We start from the raw sequence: 17,256 nt of genomic DNA, 5'->3' as shown, positions 1-17,256 counted from the left end.
TGTGTGTGTGTGTACACATATACATATAGATAGATAGATAGAGAGAGAGACAGAGAGAGAGAGAGACATATAAATATACACATATATATAATTTTCCTCTATAATGACAAAGTGCTTTTATAAACACTTAAATGTGGCGGACCCTGCCACCTCTCTAGCTTGAAACTGTGTTACAGGGACCTTATTTTCCTCTGAGAACAGCTTGTTTATTCTGTACTACATATATATTTCTGAGGTGTAATTTTACCTCATTGATAATGTAAATACTAAAAAAAATCTGAGTTTGAATCACTTCTATAAAACTACATACTGCCCCTTTAAAGGTGAGCTACAGGGATTTATGATGCATCCTGTATAAGTCAATCATTGCTGATGTATACGAGGTGCAGGTGTGTTTTCTTGGCCCGCTGACACACATATCTGCTCCCACGTGTGCAACGGGGCTTTTATTTTGGAGGGGGTCGTGCCTCAACCCCGCGGGCTTGACAGCAGCCGGGTCGGTGTGAGTGGAAAAGGACATCTGCACTTCTGTCACAGCCGCAGCAGCAGCAGCAGCAGCGGACTGAGCCGGTGGAGGGAGCACCAGACGTGCCGGCCCTCTGCACGTGTGTGTAGCCGCTCATTGTGTGACTGTGCGCCGCGCGCCTCACCGGGTTCACGGCGCCGATTTCACGCGTTCACTGAAAAAAAAAAAAATGATGAATCACTGTTGAGTAACGGAACGGACCCGGAGGGAGTTTATTCCGGAGTGGTGAGATCATCACGTATTTTAGTTTTTTTTTTTTTTTTTTTTTTTCATTCATTCATTCATTCACTCGAGTTTAAAAGGAATCGATGCGGTCGGTTCTCTGATTCGTGCGTTTTTGTTTTGTCCTCGGATGTGAGTCAGACGAGCGCGCAGTGAGATCACAGATCAGCCACTTAACACCCACATAACCGATATTAAACTACTACGATGGAGGCCGGTGAGGAGCATTCACAGATACCGTCTGATGAGAGGGGGAATGCTGTGAGGCCCTCAGATCTGAAGGTGGTCGCCGAGAGGACGACGGCAGCAGAGGCGCACAGACCCACATGGAGTGGGCGGCTGGACTTCGTCCTGGCCTCGGTGGGGTACGCGGTGGGGCTGGGCAATGTGTGGAGGTTCCCCTACCTGTGCTACAGCAGCGGTGGAGGTGAGACTGAGGAGGTTGACCGGAACAGGAAGCCTCACATACATAGCTTCATGTTTTGCAAAGACTACTTGAGGACACTGCTGTTGTAGAGACAGTGAGAGCAGCCTGTCAGTGGGAAAAGTCTAAACTTTAAAGAGGTTATGTGGTGCTAATGTTCAGGTTCATACTTTTTATTTTGGGGACCTTGTAGAATAGATGTATATATTTGAATTTTCAAAAAACACATTATTTTTCTCATATGGTGCATCGCTGCAGTGTCGCTTTTCACACTGCGCCTTGAACGCTCCGTTTTAGCTACAGAGTGAGACATCTCACCTTTGTTTCAATCTTTGGTGAGAGATGCACATGTGTATAACTTAATCAGAATTTCAGATTTGCTTTCTTTGTCACCCACTTTTGCACATATGAGGAATTTGTTAATGATAATAAAAAGAGTGTAACAGTCCAGATTGGATGGATACCAATATTGTGATGTGCAAAATAAGAGTCAGTGACTAAAACTTAATGTAATTAACAGGCAGAATGTAGCCAATCAGAGGCAGAGTAGGGCGGGTCATGCCGAGCAAGGTAGTGTGATCTAAAATAACGCAGCTAACAGCAATAGCTCCTGAGACACAAGTATGAACGAGATTTTAAAAGTAGAATTTTACTCATATTGTTTGAAAGATGTGGAGCATAAATATAAGGTTTGAAATCGAAGAAACTTAAAGTGGAGATAGACGACTTTCAAATGTTTCTGACTTAAATAAAGTGGTTACAAACTTGTCATCCTGTCTACTAACCTGTAAACAAAGAGAGAAGATAGGTGACGGTAACGTCTTTGGAAAACGTTGTAACGTATGAAACACATCTGCTGTTTTTTACTCCTGAGATACGGATAAAAAAATTACAAACGCACACCGACAGCAGACAGACTGAGTGATGTCGCAACATCATCTCTGTTGTAACTGAGAATGACTCAGCAAAATTCAGTGCTGCTTCCTCATTGGATTCCCTTCATTTTCTCCGAACACAGAATTATTTAGTGATTTGTGGAGCGTTATAAATGTATTCAATCATAAAGTCATCATCCAATCAATGATACAGCAGCTACCACATCACATCTGAAGAAGCAGGACTTCTCAGACTTGACTGCTGGTTGTATGATCAGCCTCCCACTGTTCCTCTCTGCTCTTCTGACTCAGGTGCCTTCATGATCCCGTATCTCGTCATGCTGGTCCTGTGTGGCTTCCCTCTGCTCTTCATGGAGTACACTATTGGGCAGTACACTCGTTTAGGTCCCGTGCATGCTTTCGCCAAAATGTGTCCCTTGTTCAAAGGTGAGTGACTCTCCAGGCTGAAGGCTCCGCTCATGTGTCGCTGACGAACACCTGATGAGTTCACCTTCAGTTTCACATTTTATTCTTTGAGTTCTGCAGAGACAGTTTATTTTGTTGTTATTGTCCTCGACTCGGTGTCAAGTATAATGTTTTTGTACACAAAACCAATGTGTGTATCCTCTCAAGAAAACCTCTTATAGACTCAGATAAGATGCGAGCGTCTCCTCAACCCTGATTTAATGAAGCAAAAGGATGATTTCCTCATGGAAGTGGGAATAAACTTTCCTGCCATTGCTCATTTGGCCTTCTGTACTGTGAAAGGGTGACGAAAATGTGGCAGGGAATTTGTTTTTTATGACTAAAAGAGTTTGATAGCAATTTTTTTCTGTTGCTACAATCCATTGTTGAACAAATTACCTCCCAAAAAAAGGTGAATTATTAACCATCTTTCCCAGAAATCCCAGTTGGTCAATACAGTATGTAAACAAAGACCTCCACATCTTTTAAATCAACATTTTCTGGAGAGGACACGACATCACATCTGGTTTATAAACAATATCAATTCATCATCATGAGGATGATACATTTTCATGTCTATAAGATGAACATTTTAAAATGAAAATGAAAGAGTAGAGTTTATAGCTGTTGATAACAGATTAGTTTATTGAGGGCTGAGTCAGCAGAAATGAAGCAATAACTCACAGTTATGACTGCTGGATTAAATATTGTAGATTATCAGCAATAAATGCGATGTGAACATTAACACTGGTTGCTGTTAGTTGTACAACCATGTTTCCAATAAAAGTTGGGACACTTTGTTTTCTATTGATAGCTTTCAGTTTTCTACTGACATTTCACAAAGTGTGTTCGGAGACAAAGTGGTAAACCTCATGATACCAGTAACCAGTTAAAGGATAAGTTCCAGTTCTGTTTTTGGGATCTTGGGGCTTCCAGAGACTTGTGGTGTGGAGCCATTTTATTTGATTTTTTTTTTTACGTTTTGAAACAAATACACAGCCACGTTTGTGGATGAGGAACTTTCCTTCGACACAAGGGCAAGTTTTTAACGACAGAATTTTCATTTTTGGGTGAACTTATCCTTTAACCCCCCTTTTTTTTGTTGCTCGTGTCGTCTCGTTTGAACCTTCAAAACAAACATACGTTTAAAAAAAATCTATTTTGTAGCGACGTATGTGTGTTTGTGACTGTTCTCATTTGAGCACACGTCAAAAAAGGATTAGCTAATGATCGCTTTATGTTTAATACATGACTTACAACGTGTCCCAACTTTTTTTGGAGTGGGTGTATGATAAGAAACCAAAATGCATCGGAGAACAGGAACATAAAGAAAACCCATACAAACTGTTATACTGCACGTACATTGCACCAAAGTACAAAGTAAAGGTACTTTTTTCTGTGCAGTTGAATCTTAACTTGCAAAAGCCTGAAAAATAAAAGTCTCCCTCTCTTCAGTTGGAGGGTTATAAATTATAACATACATCCAACATCTTGACAGTGTGTATATACGATGTACATGTAATATGTGGTATTTCAGTTTTAAGGGTTGATCTTCATGGGTCTTAACCAAAGAAAACAAAGCTTTAGAGGAGGACACATTTCTATTCTGGCTGTAACAAGCCGGCATAATGACGGTTACACCAGCTCACTCACTGTATCAGTAGTTACATATTGACTAACCAGCGAGTCTGCTTTTCATGAGAGATGATATGTGTGTGCAGCTAGATGACTGTTTGTGATCGTGTCGGTTTACGTCTGTCGTTAAGGTCTTTCACTGGCGAGACAGGGCGTCATGAACATTTTCTCTTTGTGTTGGTTGCCATGTGTTTCTGTCTTTTTGTATATTTTAATGCATATCTGGATCCAAAATCCAAAACAGATGTTTTAAATGTTTGTCCGATCATGTCGGAGGTCTGTGCTGCACGTTTGAGTGCTCTGTTTTCACTTTGAAATGAAATTTGCCCTTTTTCCTGTCTTGATCAACGAATTGTTTTCACTTGTTGATGGATGAGAACTTGCTGCACTAACAATTCAGTCCCTTTTCTCCTTTGACTTATTTATCTTGATCAATTTTAAGTATGCAATCATTCAGAAAGAAATCATTAAAATCAACTGAACCATCAGTAACCTTGAATTCGATTTACCTGAATGATGACTAAAGACGACGTGCTCTCACAGTTCACGCTAGTTCCCAAAACAAATGATCAGGCAAATCATGTGGATCACCATCGGGTTATTTGCTTAACAGCTCTAAAGATCACACAAAAAATCAAATTGTAAATCGAATCGATGACCGAGCTGAAGAGTGTGGACTCTCAGAGCTCCTCTAACCGATTACTGATCAAAACAAACAAGCGCCCAGCCATCAACAATCAATACTTGTGGGTGTGAAGTGAATTTGCTGCCTGTCTTGTTCTAACCGAAGATTTTTCTCCATAGTTTTCTTATCTCCTTTAATAACAGAGATTATCTACCCGGTCAAAACGTATGGGTCCCTCACTTGATTTATCGCTCATTTCTTCCTGGTTATTGATCTGTGCTAAACAAGGTCCAAAAGCAGGTAGTTCTTCTCTGTATGTTTTTTGAATGATTTCTCCTGTGCAACCCAGTGCAGTTTGCTGTGATGAACCTGTGATCCCTGATTTAGATGCTCCTGCAAATATCTATCACAAATCAACAACATATTCTCATGTTTAATTCACTGCAGTATGCTCAATCAAAGCGTAGAAATGTGTCAGTTTCGATTGGAAATGTTTAAAAATTTTGTGTCGGTGAGCAGGTGAGGTACAACAAGGGTAATATATTGATTTAAAAAGAGACAGAGGAGGACGGCTCTCACCATCTGCCTCCACATTTGTCTGCTCTGCCTTGTTTTTGTAATGGAAATGTTTTGCCAGTTTAAAATGACAAATCACTTCCCCACTTTTGGGGTTTGAACCAGCAGAGCAGTCGACCGCGTGAGCTAGATTTGCAAAGCAAACGAAGTCAGCAGGCGTTAGGACGGAGTGCTTGCAGTGGATCGCACACAGTAGTTCTTGCTGATCCTGGAGCTCAGAGAGGTGTTACTTTTGGCTCTGTCATTATGATGACACAGAACTCGTTTATCAGCCGCCTGTCCTCCCATTTACCAGATATTGACACTGGGTCCGGCGGAGCGTGGCATTCCAGTCGAATAAAGAAAATTAACTGTTGAGAAACTGCGATACTTCCTTCAGCGACAGTGGCAAAAGATGGCGATGATAACATGAAACATTCAACGTTTTGGGAAATTAGCTTATATGCTTGTTCGTTAGGGTCAGTAGCTCCAGTTAGCAGCCAGTTAGCCTAGCTGGGAATAAAGACTGGAAACAGTTAGCCTACTAGCTCGCTCGCTAGCTAACTATATCAGAGGACTATGCACCGCTATATACCAAACCAAATTTCCCAAGTACCACCAACTTGAGACACCAACAGAAACACGTCTTTAACAGCTTTAACTAGCCGAGAAGTGTGTTTTTGCTTTCTTGCGAGCTCCAGCGCCGGTGGTCCTCGAGCTTATTCCGACTTCTCTTCAGCATCGACTTCATCACACCGCGTTTGTTAGCTTAGCTGTTCGTGTCAGCCGCTGATGGATGTAGAGGTTACGTCACGTGCTGTCACGTTCTCGTCCACCCTATGTGGTGAAGCACGGCTGAACTTTATTTCAAAATTCAAAATGGGGTTGTAGTGAGCTTTAAAGGTGCTCCTAGTTGGATATTGTTACCTTTGGGCAGAGCAAGGCTCAGTTTTTCCAGCTGGTTCCAGTCTTTGTGCTAAGCTAAGCTAAGCTAAGCTAAGCTAAGCTCCAGATTCATATTTGCCGTACACATGAGAGTCTCTCAGCAAGTCAGTGGATGAGCAGATTTCACAAAATGTTGATCTGTGTGTCAGATAGGATGAAGAGTAGAGCAGTTATTCTAGAAATAGCAGTTTTAAATGGAAGGACGCAGTGGAAAATGTCTCATGGACGCTGCTTACTGAAGGTGCTTTCCTGCATTTAAAGTGTTTACACTCTTCCCTGTCCACTTCACTGAAGTGACCTCCGTCAAAATAACGAGCCTCTACTTGCTGAGCTCGTTTGCTGAGTCATTTCTCCGGAGGAAACAGGTGCAAATACTAGATACGCACATTTACGCCAGCATACACACTCCAACATGAAACGTGATAACGCAACAGAGAGCCACAGGTGTTCAGATGCTGAATAATTTACATTTGTTGGAGGACTTTGATCTCACCCTTTATCCAGCTGAGCGAGGGCCTGTTGTATTCACAGGACAGATGACAGAGAGGAATGTTTAATCCGTTGCTGCAGGAATGCCTTTAATGTGTGGCCGAGTTTTGATTGACTTCATCTTGGCCACCGCTGACCTGAGATTAGACACCGGCTCTTCTCTGCTCTCTAACTCTGTGTAAGATGCAGGATATAGCCCCTAATTACAATCCCAGGCCCAGATAACTGACCCTCCCCCTGCAGAACAGTTTTAAGAAGCGTAGGCTACAACTTCTTCCCCACAGATGGCATCACTTCTGCAGATTCGTCCCTCACTTTGTGTCTTCTTCCCCCCTACGTGTCACTCTGCAGGTGTTGGTCTGGCCACAGTTGTTATCGCCTTTGTGTTTTCCACGTACTACAGTGTGCTCATGGCTTGGGCACTTTACTATTTGTTCAACTCGTTTGGAGCGACCCTCCCCTGGACGTCCTGCAACAACACCTGGAACGATGTCGGAAACTGTTCCAGCGGTTTTCAGGGCAACAACACCCACGTGCAGTCTGCCAGCCAGCAGTTCTTTGAGTGAGAAAACATTCCTTTGTTTTCAACCGCAGAAATGTACCGTTTCTATACAATAACTAGACCCTGACCGATATTATCCACTGATATTAGCCTCTATCACAGATACATCCTTATTAACATAGCAGAAAAAGATGCTTGAGATAATCTATAATGATTCAATTCCCAATGAAGTTAACTGTTTAAAAGTGTCATTTTATGTATGTTAAAGTGTCTTATATTCAGTGGAGGAAGGCGCCCTCACTAAAATCATGTGGTGTGTTTCATGTGGTGTTTTGGTCAATATGTAATATAATATATATAATTTGCAACAACTTTTTAAAAAAATTCTTTTTCATCCCCCCCCCAGTCTCAGGCTTCTGGAGAAAACGAACGGCATTAGTGAAGCTGGTGGGATTCGCTGGGAACTCTTCGGCCTTCTCATGGTTACCTGGGTCGTCGTGTATTTTTGCATATTTAAAGGAGTCCAATCCACCGGCAAGGTTTGAATAACGGCTGCTTTTTTCTGTTTATTCATTGTGATGATATGTCGAATGTTTTGTTGGTCCCTTTCTTTAATTATTCTCTGTTTACATTTTGCATGACATTTGTATTTTCAGTAACGTCAAAGAGAGAGACGAGCAGGTTTATAGAGAAGCGTTTCCTTCTCATGCAGATTAATGGAATATAGTTTGATAATCTCTGATATTTCCCACAATGACATTTAAAGTTCCATCCAATGGTTATTCACCGTATTCTACCGTATGTGTTATTTCTGTTGCAGGTGGGAAACTTTTGTTGCACAAAGACAAGACACAAAACAAACATGTTCGCTCAGCCGACTCAAATGAGGACGTGATAAAATGACACAGTGACGACTGGATATTCTCACTACATGCATGTTTCTTTATAACATTTAATCTGATACGCCGTACAGTAACTCATCAACTAAAGTTTAATAAAATAACCTTGTTTGATGCAGATTCAGATATTTCCTTCACTGCATTAAATCGAATCATCCTCTCTGGCTGCAGAAGCTGAACTCCTGCGACCTCACAGTGTGTTGATCACTTCCTGCTCTTCACTGTTTGTGTCACACAGGTTGTGTATTTCACCGCTACATTTCCGTACTTCATCCTGTTCGCCCTGCTCATCAACAATGTGCAACTCCCTGGAGCTAAGAACGGCATCCTCTACTTTGTGACGCCCGTCTGGAGCAAACTGTTCGAAGTGAAGGTGAGACTCAAACATCACAGCTTCACAACAAGAGTTTATTTTCATGCTGGTTATTGTCTCGACCAGCAGAGGTTGATAAATGGTATAAATGTTATATTTAACTTCTGTTCAGCGTCTGTTTGGGTGTGAAATCAAGGAATGACAACAAATCACTGTTTGTTTAGACTGAAGCCTCTTTTTTTCACAGAATAGACTCTTATCTTGTGTTTGCTCAAACCTTAAACTCAACTGAAGCCAGAGCTGCAAGAGTAAAGAAGGGAAGAGGTCATCGCAGGAATAAACTCGATAAACTCTTTAGGTTGGACTCAGAACAAGAACCGCTACCGGAATAACATTTCAGGACAGAAAGTAAAAGAGCTTCAAATCACCTGAAGTGAAGCTGCTCTGGATCTCTTAGTAGCACAAGAACAAATATGCTGGATACACTCACACTTGGCCCAGTTGCTCGGTACCGTGCTGAAACACAACTGTCCCACCTGCCCAGTTCCCCCCGCTGGGCTGCACTCATATTGCTCCAGCACCAACCAGGCCGCATGACTTTCTGTCATCACAAAGTGTCCTTTAGATTACAAGAAACACAGAGAACATAACTGGAACTTTACTGACTCACCTCTTGTCTGTCCAAACTCTGAGCACACTCGACATTTGCATCAGACCAACTTGAACCCGTCGCCGCCGTAATACGACATGTCATCGTTGTGTTTGTGTTTCGTGCACGAGAAACCATACGGGGCTGAAGCACACCTCCTATAACCGTGCTGACACTAGTCAAACGAACTGGACTGGTTTAGGACAATAAATACAAGCGTCAGTGACAAAGAGTATCTAACGTGTAATCAAATCAAGTTAAAGAGAAACGCTCAAACACACAAACAGAAAACAACCCACAGCTGTCATCACATTTTGATTCAGATCCCAGCTGGTGCACTGTGGAGGCTCAGTCATTCTTAAATCAGTATGTGAAGGAGTTTCTTGTTACAATGACTTACGAGATCACATTTTGCAGGAACGGGCTTCTAGAGATGCTCAGAGTTGTAAGATATCACCTCTTGTCCTACTTCAAACCTGTAAGAAGAGCTCAGATAAAAACTCCCAAACTCTCAAGATCTCATCTCACGTGGATGAAACAAAACTGATCCAAGTTTGGTTGAAAGTGTTTTGAGTCTTGGAGGATCCTTGTAGTTCAGAAAGCTGAATGACTGACAAAATAGGTTTCAAGCAAGAAAAACAAGCAAATCTCTAATCTTTGCTGTGTTTCATCTCCATGATAGGTTTGGGTGAATGCAGCTGCTCAGGTGTTTAACTCCATTGGAATAGGATTTGGCTCCATGGTGACGATGGCGAGTTACAACAAGTTCAACAACAACATCGTCAGGTAAAGATTCATTCTGTGTGGAAAACTGCTCTGTGAATGAGCGATTTTGAGATATGGGTGCATAGACGTACATATATATGTCAAATGAAATGTGTCACGACCAAAGAATCAAATGAAACAGTAAAACATCCCTTAGTCATTATGAGTCGTGTATTTTTGTGTGTGTGTGTGTGTGTGTGTGTGTGTGTGTGTGTGTGGCTGTCTCTTCTCACAGCAGCAGAGAAAAAACAAAGTGGACAAATTGTTTATGGAAGTAGCTCCAGTTTTCCAGTTTTAGTCGTCTCTCTAAATTTGCTGTTGGGTCAAACACGCTCGCTCTCTCTAGTGAGGTCACTCTGGAGATGAACCGAGCTGAACCCAGTCTGCTGGGCTCGGTACCGTCCACACAGCCAATCAGTGAGATGTAGAGAGCGACCGGTGACAGCACTGTTTTATCAGGCGCTGAGATTTTTTAACTCATTTGCTCAGATCTGTTCTGGACTTTTCAAAATAAAAGCCAGAGGATGCAGTATGCACCTTGCACACATCATGTACACACAGGGACAGTTACTGTTTAAAGTATGTTTATCTTTATTCTAATAGTTTTTATTATATTCTATTAACATATATTTATTTATTTCCAATATCTCCTTATTATTGTCTCTGTTGTTTTAGACGTACTCTCATGCTGCTGCTTATTTCCCTCTGTACTGCTGTGTTACTTCCTCCCGATCAATAAAGGAACATCTTATCTTATCCAACAGCTCTTTTATATTGGGTAACGTGAAAAAAATCATCAGTATCACAGGTTTTTGTGCATAAGTTGTCTGATGGATGAAGGAAAATATCCCAAACTCTCTCTGTAAAAACCTTTGACCTCTCACATGTGGACAAAATGAAACAAGAATGTTGAACTTTATCCAGTGTTTTCACTCCTGCTCTTATTAACGTACCACCTTATTTGCATATTTAAGTAAATGATGTCAGAAGACTTGTAATAGAGGAAAAGCTTCTCTGTGAGAGGCAGAAAATAGACCAGATGTCTTAAGTTTCTTGAACCTCGCTGGAAAATGTTCCCCTTCTTTTCCAGGGATGCTTTGATTGTAACAGTCACCAACTCATTCACGAGCATCCTGGCTGGCTTTGTGATCTTCTCAGCTATCGGCTACATGTCTCATATTCACAACCTCCCAGTGGACAACATAGCTACAGATGGTGAGCATCGAGCCCAGCGCACCACACACTGTCAGGACTGATGTATTAGACGATGTCGTGGTTTTACAGACGCACAAACAAAAAGTTCCTGAACTCTGCCGTCAGCTGTAGGAACTTGTTTTGGTTTTCATCCTCTCGGGAGCATTTTGTTCTTCTTTCCATGGAAAAACAAGACACAGATTTCTAGATGTGCACGTCTGCCTTGAGTATCTGACATGTGCACGTCACTCAAGGATAAATAGTGGAAATGTACGGTTTCTTAAAGTGGTACTCCAACGATTATCCTCATGAAGGTCAGCTGACACACTGTGAGAAGTATTACTGAGCCTGTAACAACTGTGGAGAAAAATATCCTTCACATCCAGTTTGTAATCAGATGAATCCTTTGGTTGCAAATCCAGCCGAATCATTTTGTTCCCTTTTCAGAAATGTAACAGAGTGCCATTTATAAATTGGATGTTTAGACAGGGATGACGTGCATTATGGGAAATGTAGAATCTAGTTTTTTGGAAAGGAAAACAATTAAAAAGCATAATGTGGGCCAGCAGAGTGGGACGGCCTGTTCCGTACTTCCCTCCTTCCTACTTCTGCACCATCAATCGGACCACAGCCGTCTTTGAATAATCATCATTTTCATCTCGACTGAACAGCTGTAAAGTTCTGCGTTCAGCGTACATGAAATGGAACTGGAACAAAAACTAGTAGAAAAAGAAACATGTTCCAACACATTTATGCACCACTGTGTAGCCAGCAGCCAGTTAGCTTAGCTTAGCATGCAAACTGTGGAGAATGGCTCGCCTAGCTGTGTGCAGCGGTAAAGAAAACTCTCTAATGAACATCTCTCATCTCAGCGCACTAACAACACTTTAACTTTATCTGGGTTCAGGTCCCGGGTTGGTGTTCGTCGTGTACCCGGAGGTCCTCTCCACCATGCCCGCCTTTCAGCTGTGGGCCGTTCTGTTCTTCTTCATGCTGCTGTTACTGGGTTTGGACAGCCAGGTAAACGTCTCTCAACACTCCTGCAAGCACACAGAGGAGGAGAACAGCATGATGAGGAAGCTCTGCACATTTGAATTTGTAGTTACATAATTAATTAATTAATTAAAGGGCTCTTTGAAACACTCATCTTGTCGATAACACTGAAGTCAGACAGATTAGTGTTTGGTCTCTCAGGTGTCGTCAGGTTCTCTTTGGGAAATTGGGCAAAGTGGATGTTTCATTACTCAACTTACGTACGGAGGATTCCGTCTGTGTTTCTCTGTAACTGTTCACCCGACTGTGTTCATCTTCTGGCCGTCGTCACGGAAATGATTACACATATAATTTATTTATCATAATGAATAACGTGCCGCTAACCCAAACTGACTGTCAGACTCTTACAAGCATAAATGAACAACTACTGTTTTTTTTCTTTACATCCCACTACTTATATTTTGGAACTTCAAGGTCCAAAGCGCTAATGACTAAAGTACTTTATGCTTTTATTTTCTCACCTCTTCCTGTGTGGACGTACTCAGATATTCTGCTTGATTCAAAGTACAAAATTGTGACCAGCAACATGTGTTTAAAATATCACAATTAAAGGTACTTACGATGCAAAATGGCCTCGTAACTGCTCCTCAAACAAAGACAAACAAATGTCTGAGAGTCACGACAAATGAAGAGAAAGCAGCAGATGGTTTAACTCTCATCAACACAGTTTTTAAATGCAGGTTTTTTTTTGGTTTTGTGTGCCACAGTTTGCCACAGCTGAGGTCGCCGTTACGTTCATAAAAGACGAGTTTGGCCCTCAAGTTATGCGCCTCATGAAGAGAGAAGAGCTGCTGACCCTCGTTGTCTGCATCGTTTACTTCCTTCTGGGGATCCCTCACATTACCCAGGTAGCCATGAAACTCTTTTACTTCTCAGAGAACCACATTTTAAGGATATGAGATACAACTCTTGTGTTTCTCTCTGCTCCTTCCTGTACAGGGAGGTATTTACGTGTTTCAGCTGATGGACCAGTACGCCGCCGTGGTTTCCCTCATGTTCCTGGCTTTCTTTGAAGTTGCAGCTGTCTGCTGGGTCTTTGGTAAGCTCCACATCAAGTTCACAAGTTCAGATGTTTGGTTTTTTTGGCCTCTAAGCTTTATTCCTTTTGCTTCAGGTGTCTCGAGGATCTCCTTAATGATTGAGAGGATGCTCGGAAAAGCTCCAAACATCTACTTTCGTCTCTGTTGGAGGTTTTTCTCTCCTGTATTGGTGCTGGTGAGGTTTTAAACTTTATCTTAATTGAAATGACCACAGCTCAAGCTTCAGTTATAGTGTTGCTTTATCAGTACAAATGTCAGACTATCCTCCTCCTCCCCTACATAGTGTATCCTGATCTCCAGCATTGCCCAGCACTCTTCAACCAAATATGAAAACTTCACGTACCCACTGTGGGCTGAATTGGTGGGCGTGGGCATCGCACTGGTGTCCATAGTGTGGATCCCACTTGGAGCCGTTCAAGAGATCTACAACAACAAAGGTTCACTTCTCCAGGTGAGCAGCCGTGACAGTAGTCCAGTAGAAGTTTCTCAGAGGGGTTTGTCTTCACTTTTTACTGTCTCAGTTCACGTTCTTCCTGATTTTTCCTGCCTGAGCTGACGGGCTTTAACAAAGTTTCCCTGAAGAGTTTGTTTCTAAAATGTTTTCCCTCTTCAACCTCCAGAGATTGAAAACAGCCTCGACCCCCACAATAGACCTGGATGCTGAAGATTGGCTGCCGGAAAAACAAAACCTGGACAACCCCGCGTCTGAAACCTTGTTGACTTCAGTGGCGTGAGCAGGAACGCAGCACAAAGCCACGTCGGTGCGCCCGTACACGCCGTGTTTAGTGACGTAATGAACCGCATTTACAGTCTTAAAGTTTCTATCGTCATAGAAGTCATATTCTTTTTCGTGTTACCAAAGGACTCCTTACATTATCTTAAAGGATAAATTCACCCGAAAATGAAAATTTCAGTGTTATCTACTCATCCTCATTTCGCTGGACACTCAAGTGAAGTTTCATCGTCAGCAAAACATTCCTGGAGCTTCACAAAACAGCGCTGCAGCTTTTTCTTGGTTTTTTTTGGACTTATTTTAGTTTGTTGAAGACGTTTCACTTCTTATCCAAGAGTTAGTTTGTTAGAAACACCCTCAAGAAACTGAAAGAAAGTCCAGTTCCCTACGATGCAGCACTTGGATTTATCATAACCAGGACGACTGAGAAGCTTCATCAACATGACATGGCTCCTTACAGCTCGTCCAGCGTAATCTTCTGAAGTCCAGAGATCCCAAATTGTTTTGAAAAGACACAATTTTGGCTTCAGAAAGAGATCCCATCAGCATGAGGATGAGTAGAACGTGACTGTATTTTAAGTTTTGGGTGATATTTTCCTTTAAGTGTATTGTACATTTATGGTGCTTTCACCCATTTACTCTTCACAGTTGAATTCCACAGAATGAAAACGCCACTTTGTGCAAAGTGTACAATCAAAATCTGAGATTTTGTCCACCGACTACAGGTTAGATTAATTTAATCTGATCAGGTTTGAGTGATCATGCGTCCTGTCGACTATGCAGCCAAAGAGAGTCAAATGATAATCCCTAATTTATGCACTTTTTCTCTTGCAGTCTCTGATAGGTGTCAGTGAGTTTGTGTGGATTAAGTGTATTACTCATCTGTGGCAGAGGCAATCATTATCTTAACTTACTTTTTAGCTGGATACATTTGTACTGGAACACCTGTTTTTGATGAAATGCATCACAAACAGGCTGTGAAAGTCTTTGAACCGCGACACGACAGCCTGTCTGAGCCAGAAGAAGCGAGAAAATGCAGACGATGACGCTTTAGTGTCGTGAGAAACGTTAGCATGTGATGAGCGCCGTTCACATGAGGTAAAACCCTCGAACAGATGTTAGCGGAGGTGATCAAAAGTGGGTCGGGGATGGATGTGATCTGGGCTGCAGGTTAATGTTACACCCATGAATCGGTACTTGGATGATCCGCCTGATCTCTGCAGGTTTGAGAGGTGGATTATTCAGTAGTGGAGGAGCAGGAGGACTCTGAAGAGTTTTAGAGATTGCAAGTGATGTCTTTGATCAGCGTCCACGAAGCTGAATCGGGCTAATGAGGGCAGATAATCTTCAGCAGGGCAACGTTTATCTGGTAATCTGGGATCTCTCTGGTTCCTGTATTCAAAAACCTGCAGTTAATCACTGATCACAAGGAGTTTCGTAGTCTAACTCGAGCTTCAGCTTTGAGATCCGACATCAGTGTTGAGTCATTTCTTTTTAATGACTGACCTCCTGTCGGGTCGGGATCGTAGTCAGAGTGTACCAGTTTTTTTGAGGGTGTTTATATTCTGTCGTACGTGAACAGAAGAAGGTTCAAGTCAGAGTCGGAATTATAATCTCCGGTTTAATGTGTGACATGTAGTAGATGATCTACCTCAACTGGAAATGACCGGAGGAGTTATTTCACGCAGTCACGATCGTCTAACTATTACTGATATCTCACCAGACAAGCCATCGCTCAGTGCCTTCTTCTTTTGTTCTCGAAAGCATCGAACACACGCTCTGATAAGAAATGCTGACGAACATCCGAGCATGATTTCACAATAATGATGCGTGTATTTTACACCTCGTTCTCACTATTTAAACGATTGCGAAGAAAATAATAACGCGCAGTTTCTGAGTGCAACACCGCTGTCTTAAAAACAAATCCCAGGTCTGTGAGAAACCATCAGATGTGATGTCGGTGCTAACTAAACAAAAATCATTACATCACAACAAGGTTACGTGCTGGACGTTTGGAAGTAAACGCAGATGTAACGGGTGAAAACGCTGTGACCCCAGTTTTTATATTTGTTTTCATATTTCTCTGAGAAACTTGTTGGAAAAAAATTAATCTGGGCTTTAAAGTTTCACGAGAAACTTCATGTTACCTTCTTCAAGTGCCTTTTTATGATTTTTATTTTAAATTAATTTAATTTGACAACCAAAACATTTATTTAAGATGTCGCATGTTGAATTTGTTGTTGCACACTGTAAAAAAAAAAAAAAAATCTGACTTGAAATGACTTTACTTAAAAAAATTTTTAAAAATCGATGAAGAGATTTTCTTGAGATAATCGGATTCCTCGATTTCTAAAAAAGTAAATTCAACTTTGAACATTTACAGTGTAAAAGTGCATTATTTTCCCTTTTTTTCATGAATTATATCAACTGTTTTAAACATGCAAAGATTTTGTCCTCTAATACGTTCCTGTTTACACTTTCTGATATTTAGCTTGAATATGAACTGAGATACAAAATTTCAATGGACTATAATCTAAAAATGTAAGCAGATTACCTCAAAATTACCAAGTAAGGCCTTCGTTTAGAAGCCGTTAAAGCTTCTCAGCTCGCACAACTCAACTGTAATAGTTTTCTTTACTTGGTATTTCTGAGGTTGTCAGTATCCTGACTTGGGTTATTTGAAAAACGGGAGTTTGGCGGACGTGTACCATGACGCACTGACATTATCGGTTTTCTTCTCACCTTTAAATTTCACTGATTACACTGTAAAACTGACTGTACTGACTTTTGAGCTGGTACAACTTAAATGTAACAGTAGAATCAGGTAATCGGTTTCCTGACTTTTTTTGACGTGAAGTCAACATCTGATTGATCGGTGACGTCAGCTGCTGCAGTTTGTGACTGAATGCTGATGAATGAATGAATAAATGAACGAAAAGCAGCAGAATTTATTTGCTCCATGAAATCATCAACTCAATGATGTGATTTTCATTTGTTAGTTTCATATTATTTTCACTGTTAACCTGTTGTGTCAAGCTAATCAGACTTTATATAAAACAAGTATATATATATTTGTAAGATGTTTTGTTCATTTTGAGACTGCAACGTTTTTTCCTCATGTTTCATGTCTGTTTAACAAAACTCTACAATTCTGCACTCTCTTTGATTTTTCATTTCAATGCGTGTTTCCTGATATTTTTTTATCATATTTCTACTGTGTAGTGGTTTGTGGTGTCTAATATTACGTTAGATAAAAAAAGCCTTCATTTTTGCTCTGTTGTCAGTGAATAACTCTCCATCGTTCACACACACAAAGACTGGAAGGATGAGCTCCATTCTGAAAACTT

General features: G+C 41.3%; 1 protein-coding gene across 2 annotated transcripts; it reads left to right on the top strand.

Moving 5' to 3' along the window:
* The first annotated feature begins 432 nt into the window (after nt 1-432).
* On the top strand, nt 433-16,978 carry LOC119020305 (sodium- and chloride-dependent GABA transporter 1-like). Of its 2 annotated transcripts, XM_037099568.1 has the most exons (14): nt 433-751; nt 890-1,175; nt 2,360-2,494; nt 7,113-7,323; nt 7,670-7,802; nt 8,401-8,535; nt 9,807-9,910; nt 10,980-11,104; nt 11,991-12,103; nt 12,844-12,984; nt 13,076-13,175; nt 13,251-13,351; nt 13,460-13,627; nt 13,797-16,978. In XM_037099568.1, the coding sequence occupies exons 2-14, from the start codon at nt 956-958 to the stop codon at nt 13,908-13,910; spliced, it is 1,800 nt and encodes a 599-aa protein (XP_036955463.1). In that variant the 5' UTR covers nt 433-751; nt 890-955; the 3' UTR covers nt 13,911-16,978. The 2 variants fall into 2 exon arrangements, with proteins under 2 accessions (XP_036955463.1, XP_036955464.1); XM_037099569.1 differs by lacking the exons at nt 433-751; nt 890-1,175 and adding an exon at nt 4,952-5,072 and having other exon boundaries at nt 2,362-2,494.
* Nucleotides 16,979-17,256: the final 278 nt, after the last annotated feature.

Source organism: Acanthopagrus latus, chromosome 5 (assembly GCF_904848185.1).
Source record: "Acanthopagrus latus isolate v.2019 chromosome 5, fAcaLat1.1, whole genome shotgun sequence".
Lineage (NCBI taxonomy): Eukaryota > Metazoa > Chordata > Actinopteri > Spariformes > Sparidae > Acanthopagrus > Acanthopagrus latus.
The sequence above is the reverse complement of the archived record's forward strand: the minus strand, read 5'-3'. Positions and strand labels throughout refer to the sequence as shown.

What these genes read in the sequence shown, in the direction of transcription:
- LOC119020305 (XM_037099568.1), top strand. Translation starts at nt 956, where the DNA reads ATGGAGGCCGGTGAGGAGCATTCACAGATACCGTCTGATGAGAGGGGG. An exon ending in GAGTCCAATCCACCGGCAAG is followed by an intron (nt 7,803 to 8,400) that starts GTTTGAATAACG and finishes TGTGTCACACAG; the next exon opens with GTTGTGTATTTCACCGCTAC. An exon ending in GCAAACTGTTCGAAGTGAAG is followed by an intron (nt 8,536 to 9,806) that starts GTGAGACTCAAA and finishes TCTCCATGATAG; the next exon opens with GTTTGGGTGAATGCAGCTGC.